Source organism: Myxocyprinus asiaticus, chromosome 40 (genome assembly GCF_019703515.2).
Source record: "Myxocyprinus asiaticus isolate MX2 ecotype Aquarium Trade chromosome 40, UBuf_Myxa_2, whole genome shotgun sequence".
NCBI classification, from domain to species: Eukaryota; Metazoa; Chordata; class Actinopteri; order Cypriniformes; family Catostomidae; genus Myxocyprinus; species Myxocyprinus asiaticus.
This window is the reverse complement of record NC_059383.1, coordinates 20,717,151-20,738,057: the sequence shown is the minus strand read 5'-3', so window position 1 is coordinate 20,738,057 and position 20,907 is coordinate 20,717,151. Positions and strand designations below refer to the sequence as shown.

General features: G+C 40.9%; 1 protein-coding gene across 1 annotated transcript in view; it reads right to left on the bottom strand.

The window, feature by feature from the left end:
* Positions 1-255: 255 nt before the first annotated feature.
* LOC127431206 (protein phosphatase 3 catalytic subunit alpha-like) overlaps positions 256-20,907 on the bottom strand; it is a 69,381-nt gene continuing 48,729 nt past the window's right edge. Inside the window, exons 7-14 of the mRNA XM_051681525.1 lie at positions 11,433-11,510; positions 11,144-11,238; positions 10,299-10,424; positions 9,027-9,104; positions 8,491-8,575; positions 7,169-7,266; positions 5,414-5,461; positions 256-1,770 (exon numbers count right to left, since the gene is read on the bottom strand). Of these exons, the coding sequence (XP_051537485.1) occupies positions 1,595-1,770; positions 5,414-5,461; positions 7,169-7,266; positions 8,491-8,575; positions 9,027-9,104; positions 10,299-10,424; positions 11,144-11,238; positions 11,433-11,510 (784 nt within the window). The 3' untranslated portion in view covers positions 256-1,594. The remainder of the gene's footprint in view (positions 1,771-5,413; positions 5,462-7,168; positions 7,267-8,490; positions 8,576-9,026; positions 9,105-10,298; positions 10,425-11,143; positions 11,239-11,432; positions 11,511-20,907) is intronic.

Here is a 20,907-nt window from a genome sequence, read left to right as displayed (position 1 = left end):
AGAGCAAATTACAAGAATAAGTCACAAATCCATAAAATTCCTTCTTTGAAATAAACCACATCTGGACCAAACAAGGATCAGAAAACAGTGTAAATTAAAGAACCGTAGCTTAATTGTAAGAATAATAAGAATATTGTCAAGATAATCATAATGATAATATAGTTTTCTTCTTCAAAGTGAGACACTGAATTGTCCTTGTGTCTAATTTGTTTACATTTGAATAAACCATGCGATCATGCTTTGGCAGCCTGAATGTTGCTTTTCTCTGAGTAATATGTTCGTTCACACTACTGAACAACTTCTGTACACCAACTGAACAGAGAGCAAAAAAAAAAAAAAACCCATACACATCAGAAAGAGCGTCAGTGCCTGTACAGCAAAACTATACAAAAATAAAATCAACGATAATAAAATGATATTAATGAAAAAAGATAAATTAAATAAAAGAATACAAAATAATATATATTTATAGAGATATAAAAACAAACTAGACCTTTACAAATATAATTTGAAGAGGGAAATAATTCAAGTCTACTATTTTGAAACACATCACAATTATAATTTCACATATCAATAAGGAACTTAATTGCATGCACTGATGCGTTCAGTACCATAGATGCTGTTAAAAATCATTGTCCTCAATCATTGTTAATAATCATATATTTAAATATATTTATAATTATATATATAATATTTATTTGACTTGCGAAATGTACTATGTGCATTCTCTCTCTTGAGTTACACAGGCAGGTTAGAAACAATCAGGAGGGTGGCGCCAAAAGTCAAACTCGAGCTCCCACAGCAGAATTCCTCCCCATTCAGGTGGTTGGTTTGATCAAGAGTGTACAATAGACAAACAGCACCACTATGCTCCATCCTTAACCACTTCATGGCATCTTACCAAAAACGAAATCAATAAATAAAAACCCCCAGGCAAGATTGCATTGTAAGTAATAAAATGTAAAGATTTAGCTGTTAAATGTCCTTTCTTACAAACATTTTTCATTTTTTGTTTAATACTAGTAGCAAAACATTTCGAACAGTGAGATCATTTCATTATGAGATGGGATCAGGAAGAAAAACTCTTAATAAAAATAGGAAAAAGTGTGCGTGTAATTGGTACCGGCTCATCAACCACACCGATGAACTAGATGGATCAGGCTTAAGAGAGAGTTCCTAAATCCCGCCCATTTGACATGTGGGCGGAGTCAAAAAGGAACTGGCAGATTTTGCCCTTGAGACCGCCCCCTCTCTGATAAAGACACCTTCAGCTCTTCAGAGGCATATCAACCCCCACCCCCTCCTTTCCCATTCGCTACTCCCAAAAATGGCAGGGATTTGCCAAATCAGCAAGGTATCCGCTTAAACTGTAAACTTTTAAAACGGCAAACTGATGGCAAAAAAACAGTTCGCCTCCTGCACATTTCAGTGAAAGATTTGAAGTTGGATAGTTCGGCTGTCTAATTGGACACTGGAGCAGGGAGGGATGTGTAGGTGGTGTTATGTCATTGGGTGTTTGTTGGAAGCAGGAGGCCTTAAATCATTGGTTTGGCGTTGTCCTGCCACAAATCGTGGGTGGGCAGCCACTTCATCACTAGATATTACTGTTGTCATCAGTGCCATTGGTCTCGGACATGTTCATTTTGCCCATGGAGTGGTCCACGTGGTTGACCCCATCCTTGCGGGGCGGCATGCGCTCATTGATGCGGTCCAGACCTTTAGCCTCTTCAAAGCTGGTGATCTTGTGCTGTGGAGAGAAGCCACGGATGGCTGTGGAGAGACAGGAAAAGCCCATAATGAACAGCAACGCTTCTGTTTCTCATCAATCTCCAGTAAAGAACACCTCAAGGCCTTTGCTTTCTGCAATTCAAAGTCCAAACTTACATATTTAGACACTTAAGGTTCTTTAACCTGCAATTAATCGTACAATAGTTGATATTACAATTCCGACTGCCTTGATAAACTAATCGTGAAAAGTGTAATTTAGCATTCCATTAAGGTCTGCTCCCGTAGTGTCAAAGGTTTCTATTTGCAAGTTTATGTGCAGTAGTTGAGCATTGCAACCAATCATAGACACTGGGCAAATTCAAACAAAATTGATCATCGCTATATGCCCTACTCACTCCGAAGGTCGGGACTCTTAATGTGGACACTCTGAAGGGAGCATGGCATTACAATATGAATGTTCCCTTCGCTAACAGTCTTGTGGAAGGGCCCTTCATGAAAAAACTTACTTTAGTTTGAAACAACCCTTCGAGTGGTTTCCCTTACCGCAGTGCCCTTCAAGGGCGCCAGCGTTGTAAAATTTTGGGGAATAACTAACTAAAAACAGTGGCACTACTAACTTATCTATATTTTTTCAGTAGAGTGACAATAGCTCAGCTATGTTCACAATAGTGAATCTTTTCCAGTAACTAGCTACTTTTCCAACGAGTATCGCTGTGGGGTCACAAAATGCTTTATTTGGTACATTAAAGTACAAAGTAATGGAGCTGAGGGAATAATCAAACACCTAAACTGTCCTCACTCTCTTATATGTAGCACTAGGAAATCCAAATCATTAAAGTGAATCAGTTCTTTCGTCCAGTTCATGTGAATAAACCGGTTAACATATACGATTCCCTTATATTTAGCATTGGGAACTCCAATTCATTTTGTGAGTTGGTTCATTTAGAAGCTTCATGTAAATTAACTAGTTCAAATAAATGATTCACTGATTCACTTAAGCCCCTACGCAGTCTTAAAGGGACTTTTTAAAAGTGAAATATATAGTTGTAAGTGGTGCTGTTTTTCACTACAACAAATAAGTATAAATTTATAAGTTCAATTTAATGTTGTTGCTCTACCCTTATGAAAAATCTAAACTTGCCGCAAATTTGCCACTCGTTATTTTAAAATACAAATGAGCTTGTGATTTGTCGCAAATGTTTTCCAGAAATTTGCAGCTTTTTAGCTCTTCACTACCAGTTCACCAGGTAGTGGTGAACCTCCGGCAAACCTTTGGCAACAATGGACAATATGCCGCAAGTTTGCAGCAAAGCTCATTTGCATGTGAAATTTATAACTCTCAATTTTTGTAAGTGTAAATGCTTAATGTCACCCTAGTTAAATTAATTTGATCGTTATACTGTATATTTAAAAATATTTTCTTCTTTAAACAGCTTTAGTGTTGTTAGCTACTTTTTGTTAGTAACTTAAAAAAAAAATAGCTTTACTGAAACTGAACTACTTTAAGTTATGTTGCTTGTAGCTTGGGAAGCTCCAGTTTCAAAGTAGCTTCCCCAACACTGACATTGTGTTACTTTGACTAAACTTAAGTTTATAGGCCTGTATCACTATCGACAACTGGTACAATGAGCGAGTTGTTTAAACATCACCTGACAATTTCTTTATAATAGCAGTTCTATAAAAAAGAAGTTAATAAAGTAACTTACAGTATATATAGTCAGTTACCTTTTTTATGTACTTTTGCTCTGCTAACGAAAATATTCCCAAACGAAGCCAAAGCATCAACCACTGCGTGTCGCAGAGCAATGCAAAGACTGACAGCCTGTCTGGAATGCCGCAAACACAGACAAGTGGAGTGATACAAACAATGAAGTGTCCAATCAGATTTGAGGACCAGAACTCACTGTTGTACAATGAAAATTAATTCTCGCAACTACAATATCAAGTGAAATAAAAAACAATAATGCAGCCCTACCTAATATCAACTACAAACTCCGTGTTGTTTTTTCCTGTCAATACTCTGTATGAATAGAATCCATGTCCAACCCCTTGAGTCATCCCTGCGTGTGTATCACTGGGATGATCTGGTCTCAGAGAATGAGAGGGTGCCAAAGAGGAACACACTCTGGTTGGCTGAGAATGTTCCTGCTTGAGGTTACCACATGCTACGCCCACACTTGAATGATGAGGGCCAGAAGAAATGCAGCACACAACAGACCATATAAAAGAATAATCATGCCTCCAGTTTAGATCTCAAACCATCATGCAGGTTATAAAAGGAATTTTCCCTTAATGTTACCACTCAAAAAGGGCACAGCAGATATCTGGTTAAATTCTTGTCATTGACTAAATTACAAACCAAATAAAAACATCATAACTATCCTTATTGGGCCTTGTTCATGCAATATGAGGAGAAAAAATTTGTTTGTAAATCATTTATGAATTTATTCAATTCAATGGGACAATTTACAGTATGTAAGATTTGCTTTACTAATGATTTACACACATTTGTACTGCTCGTGTTTCATGAATAAGGCCCAATGTGTGTTAACAACATAACAGCCTCTTGATTTGAAAGGAATTACAGTTTATTTAACTAAAAGCACCTAGTGATGCTTTACAGTTAGATACAGGCTGTGTTTGAATCCTGAAAAATGCTGCCTTCATAGGCAGTATTCAAGAGTAGTAAGGTAATAAGGTACCTCCAAATCCAACATTTGCACAACATCCTGTCTACAAAGATGTCTTAATATACATGTATCCTTCACTGCCTATGATAACCCACTATCCTGTGAGTGGGATTAAACAGATGGTGGAAAGAATAACAATGTGTCCGATGGAGCGCCTGAATGACGTAAATTAATTAATTAATCTCTTTTTTTTCCCAACTTAATTTTATTATCTACTGAATAACAGTATTATCATCAATTATTTCTTTAAGCTAGTATTGCTTTGTTAGCTATTGTTGCTAAAGCTCATTTGAATTTGTTTTAGATCATTAGACTGCTGATACTGTGCCTTGGAAGTCTTTCTGAAACCAGTTTCTTCAAAAGGTGCCATCATACTAAAATGTTGTATTTTAAATCACTGATTTACTGGGCAGAGAGAGAGCAGGGCAGCTGCCTTTGCTTTCGGACACAGCCAAAATGTTAGCTAGTGTTAGCAAGATAGTGTCAGTAAGCGTTAGCCAACCTATGACCAACCTATCACCAAACTGTTCCCAGACATGTGCTGTGCCCTTTCATAGTGATCGGTGCACATGAACTTTCTAGTCTTGTCTTGTGGCTCTTCTTGTCTGTGTGGTGTGTTGTATGGTTGGTTGGATAGAGCAGTTAAAGGGATAGTTTACTTAAAAGTAGAAATTCTGTCACTCCTTTACTCACCCTCATGACGTTCCAAACTCGTACGACTTTCTTTCTTCCGTGAAAAACAGAAGGAGATGTTAGGCAGAATGGTAGCCTCAGTCACCTTTCACTTTCATTGTACAGAAAAAAGATGCAATGATAGTGAATGGTGACTGACACTTAGTATCTGCCTAACATAATCTTTTGTGTTTTATGGAAGAAAGACAGGTATACAGGTTCAAAACAACATGAAGGTGACTAAATGATGACAGAATTCTCATTTTTGAGTGAACTATCACTATAGCGACAGAGTGTGGCTGAGCTTAATGTCCTGGAATTACCTTCTCCGTCCTCTTCTGTCTCAATGGCTTCAATGGCTTCGATGGTTGCTGGAGGGAGAGGAGGGGAGTGTGTTACACCTGAACAAGCCATGCAACAGCAGTAATGCACAGGCAGCAGTGGTGCATGAGCAGCGGCGGCTGCCGGGCCATCACCGCATTATGCATGCATGCCAACCAGACTATGGACCACAGACACAGACAATCCTCTCAGCCATTCACGCTCTACATGAGACACTCTCCTGCCTTCCACACTTCCTGGGCTCTAGACACCCTAAAGGCCTTTAAAGAGACTCATTCTCACCTTACCCAAGTTTACCAGTGACAGGTAAACTGACCCACTAATGTGTCCATTCTTTGGGGGAACTGAAAAGGTAGCACCCCAAAGCCTGGAGATTGTCAGAGGATACAGAAAGAGACAGATGGAGAGACAGGTGGAAGAGACATAGGCCCAGTTTAAGCCGGGTTTTAAATAGTTCACCCAAAAATGAAAATTTTGTCATCACCCTCATGTTGTTTTAAACTTGTATGACTGTTTCTATCTTCATTGGTACACAAAAGGTTAGGAACTGACAGCATCAGTCAAAATTCACTTTCATTGCATCTTTTTTCTTTACAATGAAAGTGAATGGTAACTGAGACTGAACATTCTTTGAAAAATCTCCTGTTGTGCTCCACAGAAGAAAAAAAAAGTCATACAGGTTTGGAACAACATGAGGGTGAGTAAATGATGACAGAATTTTCATGTTTGGGGGAACTATCGCTTTAAAATCCAGTCAGCCAAGACAGATCGCTGTTTACACCTGATAATAACATGCGTCTCCTATGACCACTTCGGTTTAGGGTCTTTGTATTTGTGACAACTAATAACACTCACTATATAAAATTTTGAATGCATGACAAAACAAAACAAAACTTGGTTATTTTGGTTGAATACCATACAACTTTGGATGTGTGTGTTACACATAATCTGTGTCATTTCATGTTGATATCAGGCATATTTAAGATATCCTGTGAAGTCTCACACCCTGTCTACACCGGACGCGAGTGATGTCACATTGCGCTACAACGAATTGAGGCTGTCTACACGAAACGAACATTCGAAACTGTTTATTTGTCTTGTTGGCATGAGTAGCGCCAGCGAGTGCAGTGCTAAATGGTCGTTTACTGTCGCCACAACGTGACACTGCATCCAGTGTAGACAGCATCATTGATTATAATCGGAGTGATTTGCTTTTGTCGCTCTCACGTCTGGTGTAGAGAGGGTGTTATTCATAACTATCTATTGGCTTTTCTGTTTTTTTTTTCATCTCGCATGGCTGTTTTCTTTTAAGCCGTACATAACCGGCAAAGTTTAAAACCATTGTTTTAGCACAAGGGATGATTGACAGGTGAGTAAGTGGCCTTTTTATGTTGTTTGGAATGGATTAGCACTTACATTGGATTTCTGACTACCTTCAATTGAGGCTTGAGTGATTTAACCACAAAAGGGGTTATACCTGTATTTGACCACCTGAGACAAATGTTAATACCAGGTGTACTGTGAATGGCAACAGAAACAGACACTAGAAATAGAGGATGGTATAGAGACATTAGAGCTGTAAATAAAATAAAAAGAAGCAGAAAACTACAGGGAGAGAGAGAGAGAGAGAGAGAGAGAGAGAGAGAGAGAGAGAGAGAGAGAGATAGAGAAATAAGGAGATAGAGGGAGACAGGAACCAAAAGAGGAACAGGCCCAGTACTGGGTCGTGTGCTCACCACTCTGTAGAGTCTGCTTGCCTCCAGACAGCACCCCACTGGGCAGCATGCCGGTTGGGGTCAGGCCTTTTAGGGTCAACACATTCTCACTCTCTTCTCTGCAAGGACAGGACATAACCATGAGAAATAATGTCACAAATACAACACACACATGCCTGATTTTATACAGTGGTTCCAAGAAGAATTTGTACTCTTTAGGACACTTAAAGGAATATTCCACATTCAATACAAGTTAAGATTAATCCACAGCATCTGTGGAATAATGTTGATTACCACAAAAATGTATTTTGACTTCTGCCTCCTTTTCTTAAAAAAAAAAAAAAAAAAAAAGGTTACAGTGAGGCACTTACAATGGAAGTGAATGGGGCCAATATTTGGAGGGTTAAAAGGCAGAAATGTGAATCTTATAATTTTATAAAAGCACAAAAGTTGTGTATTATTTGAGCTGTAATGTTCAAATTGATGTTTTTATAGTCATTTTAGGGTTTATGGCGTTACGCCATCATGGAAATAAAGTTGTAAAATTGAATATATCTTTACATATTGTTTATGTCTTGTGGCTATAGCGAGTATTTTAACATTTACGGACTGGCCTCATTCACTTCCATTGTTAGTGCCTCACTGTAACCGCAATATTTGCTTTTTTTTTAAAGAAAACGAGGGACGAATTCATTTTTGTGGTAATCAACATTATGCCACAAATACTGTCGATTCAGTTGTATTGAACCTGGATTATTCCTTTAGTCACAGGTATAAATGTCTGAATAACAATGAATTAGATATAAAATATCAAACCAAGTGGGATCTGCCAACAAATCATTTCTTATAACTTAAATTTTCTTAACCATTTTTACTATTACTTTAAACTAACTGGTCCCAATTGGGATTTTCAGTGGATGTATAGTGGACGTTTTAGTAAATGTTCGATAACCACAATTTTTGTCTACATTTTTAACAGTATCTCTATTGATTTGTCATTTAAAACCTAACAAACTTCTCTTTGTGAAATGTTTTGCTTAAAAAGTCCACTTGTGTTATATTTCTTTAAAATAAATGGCACTTGGTTTGATGTTTTTTTTTTAAATTCAAAAACATTCATACATTTTTAAGTGTCAAAATACTTCTTAAGGCCACTGTTTACATGCAATACTCTATTCAGAATAAAACTGTATAGAATACTGTATAAAATAGTGTATTTGAGATCAATTATGACTTGCTTTTAAGAAATCTCTCCCCTATCTATAATTTCCGAAACTCAAGAACGGTTTGATTAGTGTGTCACCCATTTGACCGCAGACTGAATGACTCAGCCCCTGTTTTACCTGAGCACAGAGAACATCTTGGCCATCTTCCCAATGGCACGAATCTTGTTTCTAATCACCTCTTTCCGAGCAGCTGCTGCATTGGCTGTGGGCGGAAATAAAAATCAAGTTGTTTCAAACTGTATGACCATAAACTGAACACTATTATTTCTTTTACATTTTGATGACCATTTACGATCTTGGCAGGTCCTTTTTTTTTTTTTTACTAAAGGGACACACAAGAAAATACGTATATTGTGTTGGTGGCAATTATTTCAGTGCTTCACTGAGGACAATAGAGTGGAGCGCTAAGACGAAACTTAAGTGCCATTACGAACACAGTTTTGCAACAATTGCAGGGCCTTAAAGGCACAACAGGAAAGACACAGAAAGAACTACTGTATGAGTCATCATTCAGGATGTAGTTGATGTCAAAAAAAGGCCAGATGTGTAGAGAAATCTTTTTTTTTTGGTGAACTCATCAATCATGTTTATCTTCATGTGTATCCAAAGGCCAGATTACAAGGTGAAGGGAATGAGAGAAGAGGATGTCTCACCGTCAAAGATCTCGTCTCCATCATTCATTAACTCATCGTCAGAGCAGATGCTCAACACGTTTACCAGCATCTCTGTGACTGCGGGGACAACAGAGACAGTCAGTCACGGAACATGTCAAACCAACAGACATTTAGTTGAAACCATCTGAAATTTTACTTTGCAATCATTTAGCAAAAGCATGTTTATTTGTTTGTTTTGGATTTATGTTTTTTAACCAAAAAACACTGAATATTGTCACAGAATGCAGAATGCACTGTCAAAAATGTTAATCCTGTCATTATTTTTCAACTTTGTGTCATTTCAAACCCATATACTGTTTTTCTGTAGAACACAAAAGTAGAAATTTATGAAAGTGTTTTACAGAACTCTTGCCATAAAGTGACCCTTCAAAGTGACCCTTTTGTTGTACTGCAAGAGCTGTATAAAGATTCTTATAGGGTTAGTTCACCCAAAAATGAAAATCATCATGTACTTACCCTCATGCCATCCCAGATGTGTATGACTTTCTTTCTTCAGCAGAACACAAAGATTTTTAGAAGAATATTTCAGCTCTGTAGGTCCATACAATGCAAGCAAATGGTGATCAGACCTTTGTAGCTCCAAAAATCACATAAAGCAAACATAAAAGTAATCCATACAACTCCAGTGTTTTAATTCATATCTTCAGAAGCGATATAGTAGTGTGGGTGAGAAACAGATCAATATTTAAGTCATTTTTTACTCTAAATCTCCACTTTAAATCTCACTTTCAGATGTGAAAGTGAAACAGGCACCACATGTGACTTTCAGATGTAAAAGTGAAAGTGGAGATTTACAGCAAAAAAGGACTTACATTTTGATCAGTTTCTCACCCACACCTATTATATTGCTTCTGAAGATTTGGATTTAACCACTGGAGTCATATGGATTACTTTTATGTTTTCTTTATGTAATTTTTGGAGCTAATAAGGTCTGATCACCATTCACTTGCATTGTATGGACCTACAGAACTGAGATATTCTTCAAAAAAATATTTTTTGTTTGTGTTCTGCAGAAGAAAGAAAGAAAGTCATACACATCAGGGATGGCATGAGGGTGAGTAAATAATGAGAAATTTTACATTTTGGGTGAACTATTCCTTTAAAGATGTTCTCCTTTTGTATTCCATGGAAAAAATAACAGCATACAGATTTGGAACAATACAAGGGTGAGTAAATAATGACAGAAATGTCATATTTGGTTGAACTATTCCATGATTGAGTGTGGTGTATTCCAACGTGAGCCTGTCGTACCCTTCTCCCCCACAAACGGCAGCGACCAGGTGAAGACGTCCATAAAATTTGGCAGCCAGTATGGATGAGGGGAGCAGTTGAACTGCCGGATGTTCATTACATTGTTTTCGTACTTGAGAACGGCAGCTGAGGAAGTGAGTAATAAGTGTTAGTAAGCCTTCAGCATTTGAGTATGCACAAATCAATAATATGAGAAATATTCTCAAGAGAGCTTGACTTCCTGAGCCTCTGGGGCCGTTTCCTAATCGACTGACGCAAGGCTGGTGGAACTGTTGTCTTAATTGTGTCTCCAGTACATGCAGGTTTACGGAATAAAAGCAAGTTAATTTGCTAAACGTAAGGGATAATGCACAGTCCGCAGAGAGAAATTAAACTAGCACAGTGTAGCGAGACTGGTTGCCAGGAACAACAGTCAAACGTGCAGTTTAGTAGTCATTGTACAAACATATTTGACCGCAGAATAGCACAATTGAACAATCAGAATCAAGTATTCCAAAGAGTTGTATCATAAATGATTATATGATAACACTTAAGCTAAATGAGCTGTCTAAAGAAAACATGTCTATCAACCATGACATAAATACATTAGAATATACAGTACATCAGTTGTGTATGTTTGAACATGCATGTTCACAGCAAGCCTCCACAAGATGGTAGTGCTGAGAGGTTGACCCTGTTCCATCAGCGGATGATGAGACCACATGGATGGAGTCACTCAAGCTGATGATCCTGTCTACGCTCTCATCTCATTCTCTGTTCTCATCACAATGCTCTGTTTTTCTCGCACTCGCACACATTTCACTGTCAGGAAAAGCCAATACTCACCAGGTGGCAGAAACCCTCACCTTTGTTATTGTAAACATCAAGGTAGTTTGGTGCAGAGAAGATAGTAATTAGGGAAGGGAAGCCGGTGGTCTGACTCTTCCTGTACATCCGGTACCTGAAGAAGAGTGAGAAGAGAGTTTAGACATTTAGATAATCAAGAACAAGAAGCAAAATATAACAATAGAGCAAGGGAGGATAAACTAATAGAAGTACCGAATTTGACACAGACACAGACAGACAGACAGACAGACAAAAAGACAGACAGATAGATAGATAGATAGATAAATAAAGAAAGAGAGAAATACATACCCTGCATCTTGTGCTTCGTGTGCTCGAATGATTGATAACAAGTTATTATTCTGTAGGAAATCACAGACAGCCGGATAACTGCAACAGAGAATGACAGAGGGAAAAGAGAACAAGAGTGAAAATGAGAGCCAGTATTCAGAAATCGTAGGTGGACGTGTCTCATTAATGTTGTATAATTTTTTTCTGTGCTTTCCACTGTCAGCCAACCAAAACATTTTTGTGTGAATGGAGCATGAGTGCAGTTCACCATGTGTCCAGCAAGGGTAGCATTGTGCTCTACTGTGGGTTTCAGAATTCTCATTCCATGTCACTTTTTGCCAATATTCTAGATTATAATTTTTCACTCGTATTTGTGCTTGTACTTCCAATTCAAAACATTTCAGCAACCAGTGATTTCAGTGAATGAAGTCATTCAAACTTAGAGCAACATGTTTTGAAGCTCAATCTTTGAATGTGCATGAGTGTGAATGAGATTTGAGAGCTACAAAAAAGGGGAAGATTTTCAGTGAATAATTACTTAAATATTGGTCTGTTCCTCACTTAAAGCTATCAAATAGGTTCAGAAGAATTGGAATATAATGTATGTGATATATAGACTATTTTATGGTGCTTTTTGGACCTGTTTGCAGTCACAATATGTTTTTGTTTTGTGGAAAAGAGTCATGTGATCATTCTGCAAAACTTCTCCTTTTTATGTTTCATTGAAGATAAAAAAAGGACATTAAGTTTGGAACAGCATGAGGGTGAGTAAATGCTGACAGAGCTTTCACTGTTGGTTGAACTAATTCTTTAAAGACAATAAATACATGTATGATTTGAACAAAGAACAGCTTGTACAAAGTGAACATTCATAATTGTGCCCAGTCAAGATCTAATAGATCCTTCAGTTTAATATACCTGAGATGAGCCTATCAGAGGGGTTTATGTGCAGCTTAAAGCAAAATCTCACCTTCACTGCGAAAAAGTGTTAACAAAGTGGTGAATTTGTTTGCTTACAACCCAGAGAGTGCATAAAATAACGTGAGAGCCCCTGTTTTTTGTTCTTTATTCTTTCCTCAGTTTGTCGTTGGCTAATGAAGGGACACTGCTTCTTCAACACAGCTCTCTACCAATCACTTCTTCCTCTCCATTTCTCTTTCTTTCTCGCTCCAGTTTAGGAAGAGGAAACGGGTCGTCATGGCAACACTACCCTGCGAAGCCCTTGGGGACTGTGGGATAGATCACAGAGATGTGCTGCCGTTGCTGGCCACAGTGTGGGCTCTTCCCTCTCTCTCCCTCCATCTCATTCTTTTTACTGACTACAGTGAGATCCAGAGGGTGAAAGGGCATCCCCCCCTTGTCAACTCGTCTGACAGCTTCACCCCTTCATTTAAACTCTGTATGGCTGTATCAAAAGACTATGGATGGGTCATAATGGTTGACTAGACATCCAACATCTGACTAGTCAATTAGTGAGGTATATGTTGTATATTTTTTAGTTTTATATTTTCAGTGGCAATGCTTTAAAGAGATTGTTCACCCAAAAAAGAAAATTATGTCATCATTTACTTACCCTTATGTTGTTACAAACCAGTTTTACCTTTTTTATTCCATGGAACACAAAAGGAAATGTTAGGTCGAATGTTAGCTTCACTAACCATTGACTAAATATACATTGAAAGTGAATGGTGACTGAGACTAACATTCTGCCTAACACACTTTTTTGAGTTTTTTGAAAAAGTATGTAATACGGCTTTGGAACAACATGAGAGTGAGTGATTCTGAAGAAACAGATAAAAAAAAAAAATGTCCTTGTCATATTTAAAGGGATAGTTCACCCAAAAAATCCTCTCATCATTTACATGACATCCCAGATGTGCATGACATTCTTTGTATTGCAGGATACAAATTAAGATTTTTTGAAGAATATATCAGCTCTCTTGGTCCATACAATGCAAGTGAATGGTGGCTAGAATTTTAAATCTTCAAAAGTAACAAGAAGGCAGCATAAAAGTAATCCATATGACTTCAGTGGTTAAATTCATGTCTGATATAATAGATGTGGGTGAGAAAAAGATCAATATTAAGTCTTTTTTTTTTTTCTATAAATCTTCACCTTTGACCAGCCACAACCAGTATGTGGTGATATGCATGAAGAATGCAAATCACCAAAAATAAAACAAAAGAAGAAGTATGTGGAAGTGAAAGTGGAGATTTATAGTAAAAAAGGATTAAAAAATTGATCTGTTTCTCACCCACACCTATCATTTCACATCTGAAGACAATTTAACCGCTGGAGTCTTATGGATTACTTTTATGCTTCAAATTTCTGGCCACCATTAACTTGCATTGAATAGACCAACAGAGCAGAAGAAAGAAAGTCATCTGGGATGGCATGAGGGTGAGTAAATGATGAGAGAATTTTAATTTTTGGGTGAACTATCACTTTAATACAATTTAACATACACACACTCACACACACACACACACACACACGTTGGTGCAGCTATCATTATGAGGATTCTCCATAGACATAATGATTTTTATACTGTAATAACTATAGATTCTATCCCCTAACCCTAACCCTACCCCTAAACCTAACCTTCACAAAAAACGTTCTGCATTTTTACATTTTCAATAAAACATCATTTAGTATGTTTTTTAAGTGATTTAAATTATGGGGACACTAGAAATGTCCTCATAAACCACATTTATAGCATAATACCCTTGTAATTACCAGTTTGTAACCTAAAAAAATGTCCTCATAAACCACTTAAACCTGCCCACACACACACACACACACACACACACACACACACACACACACACACACACACACACACACACACACACACACACACACACACACATACATATATATATATATGTTTTGCATGAAAAATTAAGCCTACATTATAGGACCATAAAGATATTTTATATTGTGGCATTATTTTCTGGACACTTTAGCATATTTTACCTTGCAGTTATCATTACAGTAACACATCCAGGCATTTTACTCCTTCCATTCCCATTGTTTTCAATGATGATTCTCATTACTGTAACAAAGTCATTTTTACAGCATTACAATAATTATATGTTTTTTTCAATTAAAATCAACGAAAATAAATGAAAAGCAGTACCAAATAGGGGTTGAACGACCTCAGATTTTTTAAAGTTGATAGTTATGTGATTAAAGTCGAGTCGACGTTGACTAATCGCTGATGACATCATTAATAAAAACACAAGAGATGGGAATGCTTGCAACATGCCACAATTTGCAATTTATTTGCAAAAAATTATACAGATGCTGACAGATAGCTCATAACATGTTGTAACTTAATGGTAACAATGCAACAATAACACTAACTCCCATTTTAGTGCAAAAGAAAAATGACTGATGCATGTCAGCATAACATAATAATGACACTCACGCAAGATCTAGGCTGTAAGCCTACTCACTGTCACAGTCCTGCTCAGTCAAAGTTTTTGCTTTTTGATCCTGGTTTGCGTGTAAGAAGATGAGGGCATCGACGTGGGCTGGATGGAGGCTCGCCCGCTGTCGGGTGATGGTGTTCTCAGCCAGTGAAAAAATTATCTCGCTCGAATATGTGGTGTTGTTAATAAATTTCACAGACTTCTTTGGCTGCTGTGGAGTGGTGTCTCATTTTCCTCCCACTGTGATAGTGTGGCCCAAAAAGCTGCTCAAAATCTTGCTCAAGTTGGGCCTTTTTCCCAGTTACTGGCTCACCTTCGTTATCAACTGTGTCCTCACTGTGTACATCCTCACCTAGGATGAAAATTATTTAGGCTATAAATTCACCATATTTGTGTGTATAACAACAACAACAGATCAGCATTTTAAATCAATTATGCTAGTGCAGTTTCATTCAGCAGACCCACCTTTTGCTGCAAGCGGCTCTCCCTCATCCTGGAGCAGTCTGTTCAGGTGGCTGTGGGCGGCTTCTCTTTTACTCTCTGAGATGAAATGAAGATGTTTGAACCAGGGATCGAGCATACAGGCCACAGTGGGGATGGATTCTGTCAGATCGTCGGACTCCAGTTTGAACCGTGTTTCCAACTGCTGTCGAACCGTGTTCTTAAAGGCACGTACAGCTGTCAGATCAGATGCTACGACACGTGGAGTGGTGCTGATCATGTTGAAAATGACTGGAAAGATGAAAGACTCACCACACATTATTTCAGTGGCCTTGGCCAAAGGTTGCAGCACTGGAATCAGCTGTTCCAGCAGCTCCCACTGTGATGCTCTCATGGTGAGTGACTTTTGGACAGCTGGTTTGGTGACTGTTTCATCTGCGAGCACAGATTGCACCGCGATCCTTTGCTCGAACAGCCACTGCAGCATTATGAATGTGGAATTCCATCGGACCGTACAGTCAGTCTGGAGTTTGTTGGCTTTTATGCCAAGTTGTTCCTGCCGTTTCTTCAGGGCACAAGTAGCCAATGCTGAGTGGCAAAAGTGGCTGACAACACTCCTTGCTGCATCAATAGCCTTCACAACGTCAGGTAAGACTAAGCCAGTCTTTATTGCTAGCTGTAGGGTGTGCCCGGTGCACCCCAGATCTTTGGGAAACATTTCACATAGCTCCATGGCTAAGTTCATGTTACTGGCATTATTGTGGACTGTGCAAAACACCAGTATGCCCCATTACTTGATTATCTCAGACAGACAGTCAGCAATGTTGACTGCCGTATGTCTCTCTGGCATCATAAATGTACACAGCACTCGGGCCTTCAGCTTTCATGTGTAGGTGATGTAGTGAGCTGTTACCATAATGTACGGCTCCATGGTGGAGGATGTCCACAAGTCAGTTGTTAGCGACACACTCTGACCTCTCATCTCCGTCACAATATTTTCATGCAGGCTGTCGTACTGGTGTTTGATAGTGTTCCATAGTGTGTTGTAAGATGGGACTTTGTAGCCAGGTTCAAAAAAGTGCAGTATTTCTCTAAAATCTTCTCCGTGCACTGCAGCTAAAGGTCGAATGTCTTTGACAATGAAATTCACCATTTGCTGCCATCTTTTCTCTGTCACAACAGGACGTTTGGTGAAGTCGCTAATTGACTGCTGTCGAAATGATTTTCATCGTTCCTCACCTAGCATTAGCGGATGCCTTTTCATATGAGTGTGCATTGCACTTGTACTTTTGTTGTACTTCAGGATGGACTTGCATATTTTGCAAGTGACAGTTGTACAGGCTTCTTCTTTAGTGAAGTATTTCCACACACTTGATGTACCACTGCTGCTTTGCTGCAATGACCCACTGGACTCCTCACCTGTTGTCTTCTGCAAGGCGGCCATGTTGTTAGTGTCAAAATCACATGATCAGTGACTAGTCAACATCAAGCTTAAAGCGTCATGGCAGAGCATTAAGTCGAAAAGTCGACTAGTCGACTAGTCTGTGCAACCCCTAGTACCAAGTGAGATATAATTTTTTTTTTCTTCAATTTCTCACAATTTCTTCAAAAATTTTCACATTGCGGTAATGAGAATATCATAATGACCAACTTTTAGCACATTGCAGTAATGAGGCTTGGAGGGTAAAATGTGCACAATAAATATATATATGTAATAAATATATATATTATTTCTTTGTATTTTGGAGTAAAATAAGTCAGGGCATTTTCCTTGAAAGGTTTTGTGAGAATCACCCACATGATCTCGAAAGTTGTTAAATCTTTACATTTATCCACTTTAAAGCCCCACCACTACAGCCATACACATTCACACCGGCATCATTGCTGTGTTGTGTCTCTGTTGTTTGAGCATACAGCCACGAGCGTTGCGTTTTTAATATTGCATATCAAGTTAAAAATATTCCAACTCTTAAAATAGTCCAGAATGAGTCTCAAGACCCTTGCACTCTGTTCCATTCCTTTAAGCTCCGTCTAGCTATTTTTGAACGCAAGAGCACATCTTATGGAAACGCCCCCTAAGAAACATGTCTGTTCGGGCTCAGGTGAACCCGTCTTGTAATTATTCAAGCCTGTTTAGTCGACTAGTTGTTTAGGCATGTCACGGTCCTGTCACTGTCAGTTTAAGTTTTTGTCTGACAGGACCGTGGCTTCATCGTCCCATGTCTGTCTTGTGTTTCATTGTCTGTCTTTGTGTGAGCGCATGGTTTCGGTTGAATTCCCTGCCGTTCGCTCTTTGGTCGGTCTTGCTTCATGTCTGAAGCATGGTGTCTGGATCCTGACCCTTCTGTCTGGTTTGGTTTTGGTGTCGGGATCCAGACACTCATGTTCCATGTCTTGTACTGTAATGGCGTGAGTGCATTGCGCTTGTCATCTTGGCGGCATGCACTCGTATCAATAATCTATGTCCGTCTCTCGAGGACACGTGTTGTGCTCGCTTTGCACTGCGCGCCCGGGTCACGAGCTGTCTTTGTGTTGTGCTGATTCGGTCACTTCGGTCTGAGGTTTCGGGTTTGTGTGTGGCTGAACTCTCGCACATGTATCCTGTCTTGTTTTTGTTGCCTGTTACGTGCATCGCGTGGCACTTGCCTCGCAGTGTACGCTCAGGTTTTGTTTAGTGTGAGAATGCTAGGCATCACTTTGTTTGGCATTGTTATGCATTCCTTCGTCTTGTTTGTCAGTTGGCATGAGCGTATATTGCCTTATTATCTTGGCGATGTGCGCTCATGCCATTCGGGTGTTTCGTTGTCCTGTGAGAGCACATGGCTTTGTTTTTTTCTGTATCACCACGTGTCTTTCTGTTTTATGTCATACCCCACTACCTTGTTTGCCCATTATTAGTTTATTAGTCACACCCGCCCTGTCTTGTTAACCTGTTGATTTATCTCCCTATTTTGTGTGTGCTGTCCAGTGCCAGTTCGTCTTGTGTGTCTTAAGTTACTCAGTCAGTCTTGTGTCTCCAGTTGGTCTAATTAGTTGGTCTTGCCTATTTGTTGGTCCTGTTCTTCATCCAATCCCTGTCTGGTCCAGTTGGGCCTGGTTCCCTGTTTCCCTCTGACCCAGACCTGGATTGTCAGTTTTCCCCTACGGGTTGTTTATGTTTGTTTTCCCCTTGTGGGAGTTTTGGTTGAGTTTTTTCCCTTTATTTTTGTATTTAATAAATTCTTGTTTTTTTTTCACTCTGCGATTGGGTCCTGCCTCTGCAATCATGACAGAATGGACTGGACAAGATGGACCCAGGGGAGATTTTTTTTTAAATGGTTTTCCTGCCGCCAGCGTGCTGGGCACGCCAAGAGACTGCGCGGGGTAAGGCAGGAGGACAAGTCCATGTGGTGATATGCCCTAGAATTTTTGTCACTGTCCTCAGGTCTGGGATACAATCAGACCTGCCTAATTTATCTTTTTTGGGCAGGTCTGAATGCACCTATTAGATCCTGTATCCCAGAATGGGGTGACCCCTTAGGCAAGTCAGGCAAGCCCTTAAATGGGAGGAATTTATCACAGCCGGTGCCTCTGAGACTTCACATCCTCATCCCGACCTGAGGATGAGGGCACTCCCCACACAGAGGTGGATACCTTGGCCACTGCCCCCGCACCTCAAAGGAGGACGCAGAGAAGAAAGCCCAGCCCATCGTCCGATTCCACCACTACTGACAGCCAGTAGACAGTGGTCGTTCCTGCTGCTGGCTGCCAGGAGGTGGAGGCTGTCACAGCAGCAGTACTTCCCTCCGCCCGGAGAAGGAGAGAACCTACTCCTTAGTCACTGACAGCGTCCATGGCCACGGAGGCCGTTTCCCTGTCACTGCCAGTGTCCATGGCCACGGAGGCTGTTCTCCTGCCGCTGCCAGTATTTATGGCCATGGATGCCGTTCCCCTGTCGCTGTCAGTGCTCACGGCCATGGAGGTCGTTTCTCTGCCGCTGCAGTGCCCATGCCTGCCACTTCAGTGAGCCAGCGCCCACGCCTGCTGCGGTCAACAAGCCAGTTCTTGGTGCTTCATCCGTCCTAGAGCCAGCACCTGAAGCCTCGCCCATCCCAGAGCCAGCACCTGAAGCCTCGGCTACCCCAGTGCCAGTACCCTTGGTCACGAAGGCCGTTCCCATAGCAGTGCTCCCGGCCACCTGGATGAGGAGGAGGAGAAAGGTTACCGTTCCCCAGTTGCTGCCAGCACTCCCGGCCACAGAGGCCATTCCCCAGTCGCTGCCACGCTCTTGGCCACGGAGGCCATTACCATGTCACTGCCTGTGCTCACAGCCACAAAGGCTGTTCCCCTGTCACTGCCAGTGCCCACGACCACAGAGATCGTTCCCCTGTCACTGCCTGTGCTCATAGCCATGGAGGCTGTTCCCCTGTCACTGCCAGTACCCACGACCACGGAGGCTGTTCCCCCATCACTGCCAGTGCCCACAACTATGGAGGTCATTCCCCTGTCACTGCCTGTGCTCACAGCCACCAAGGCTGTTCCCCTGTCACTGCCAGTGCTCACAATCAAGGAGGTCGTTCCTCTGTCACTGCCAGTGCCCACGACCACAGAGGTAATTTCTCTGTCACTACCAGTGCTCACAGCCATGGAGGCCGTTCCCCAGTCTTTGCCAGCGTTCACGGCCATGGAGGCCATTCCCCTGCCATGGCCAGTGCCTGAACCTTCCACAGCTCCTCCCCCCGAGCTGCTCCTTCTTGACCCCTGTCCAGCGGCTGCCACCCAGTCCGTTACCCCCTGGCAAGTGGTCGCGTCCAGTCCATTACCCCTGTCCTTTGGCTGCCGTCCAGTACTGTACCACCTCTGCCCTAAGGCCTCCTCCCAGGCTGCCGGACCCCGCCTCTGCCCTGAGGCCACCTCCCAGGCCGCCAGACCCTGCCTCCGCCCTGAGGCCTTCTCCCAGGCTGCCAGACCCCGACTGTGCCCTGAGGCCTCCTCCCAGGGTGCCAGACCCTGCCTCTGCCCTGAGGCCACCAAACCCCAACCTTTCCTAAAGCTCCCTACCTGGTTTCCCTCCCTTTCTGTTGTGTTTTCTGTTTTGTGTTAGTGCTCCTTTTGTTTGTTTTGTGTATTGTTTGAACTCCCGTTTTGGGGGGGGGGGTACTGTCACGGTCATCGTCCCATGTCTGTCTTGTGTTTCATTGTCTGTCTTTGTGTGAGCGCACAGTTTTGGTTGAATTCCCTGCCGTGCGCTCTTCTATTGGTCTTGTTTCATGTCTGGAACATGGTGTCTAGATTCTGACCCTTCTGTCTGGTTCGGTTTTGGTATCGGAATCTGGACACTTATGTTCCATGTCTTGTCCTGTATTGGCGTGAGTGCATTGCACTTGTCATCTTGGCAGCATGCACTGTCTGTCTCTTGCGACCATGGAGGCGCATTGCGCTCGCTTTGCATGCCTGGGTCATGAGCTGTCTTCACATTGTGCTGAGGTTCGGTCACTTTGGTCTGAGGTTTCGGGTTTGTGTGTGGCCGAACTCTCGCAGAGGTGTCCTGTTTGTTTTTGTTGCCTGTTGCATGCATTGCGCGCCGTTTGCCTCGTGGTGTATGCTCAGGTTTTGTTTAGTGTAAGAATGCGTGGCATCG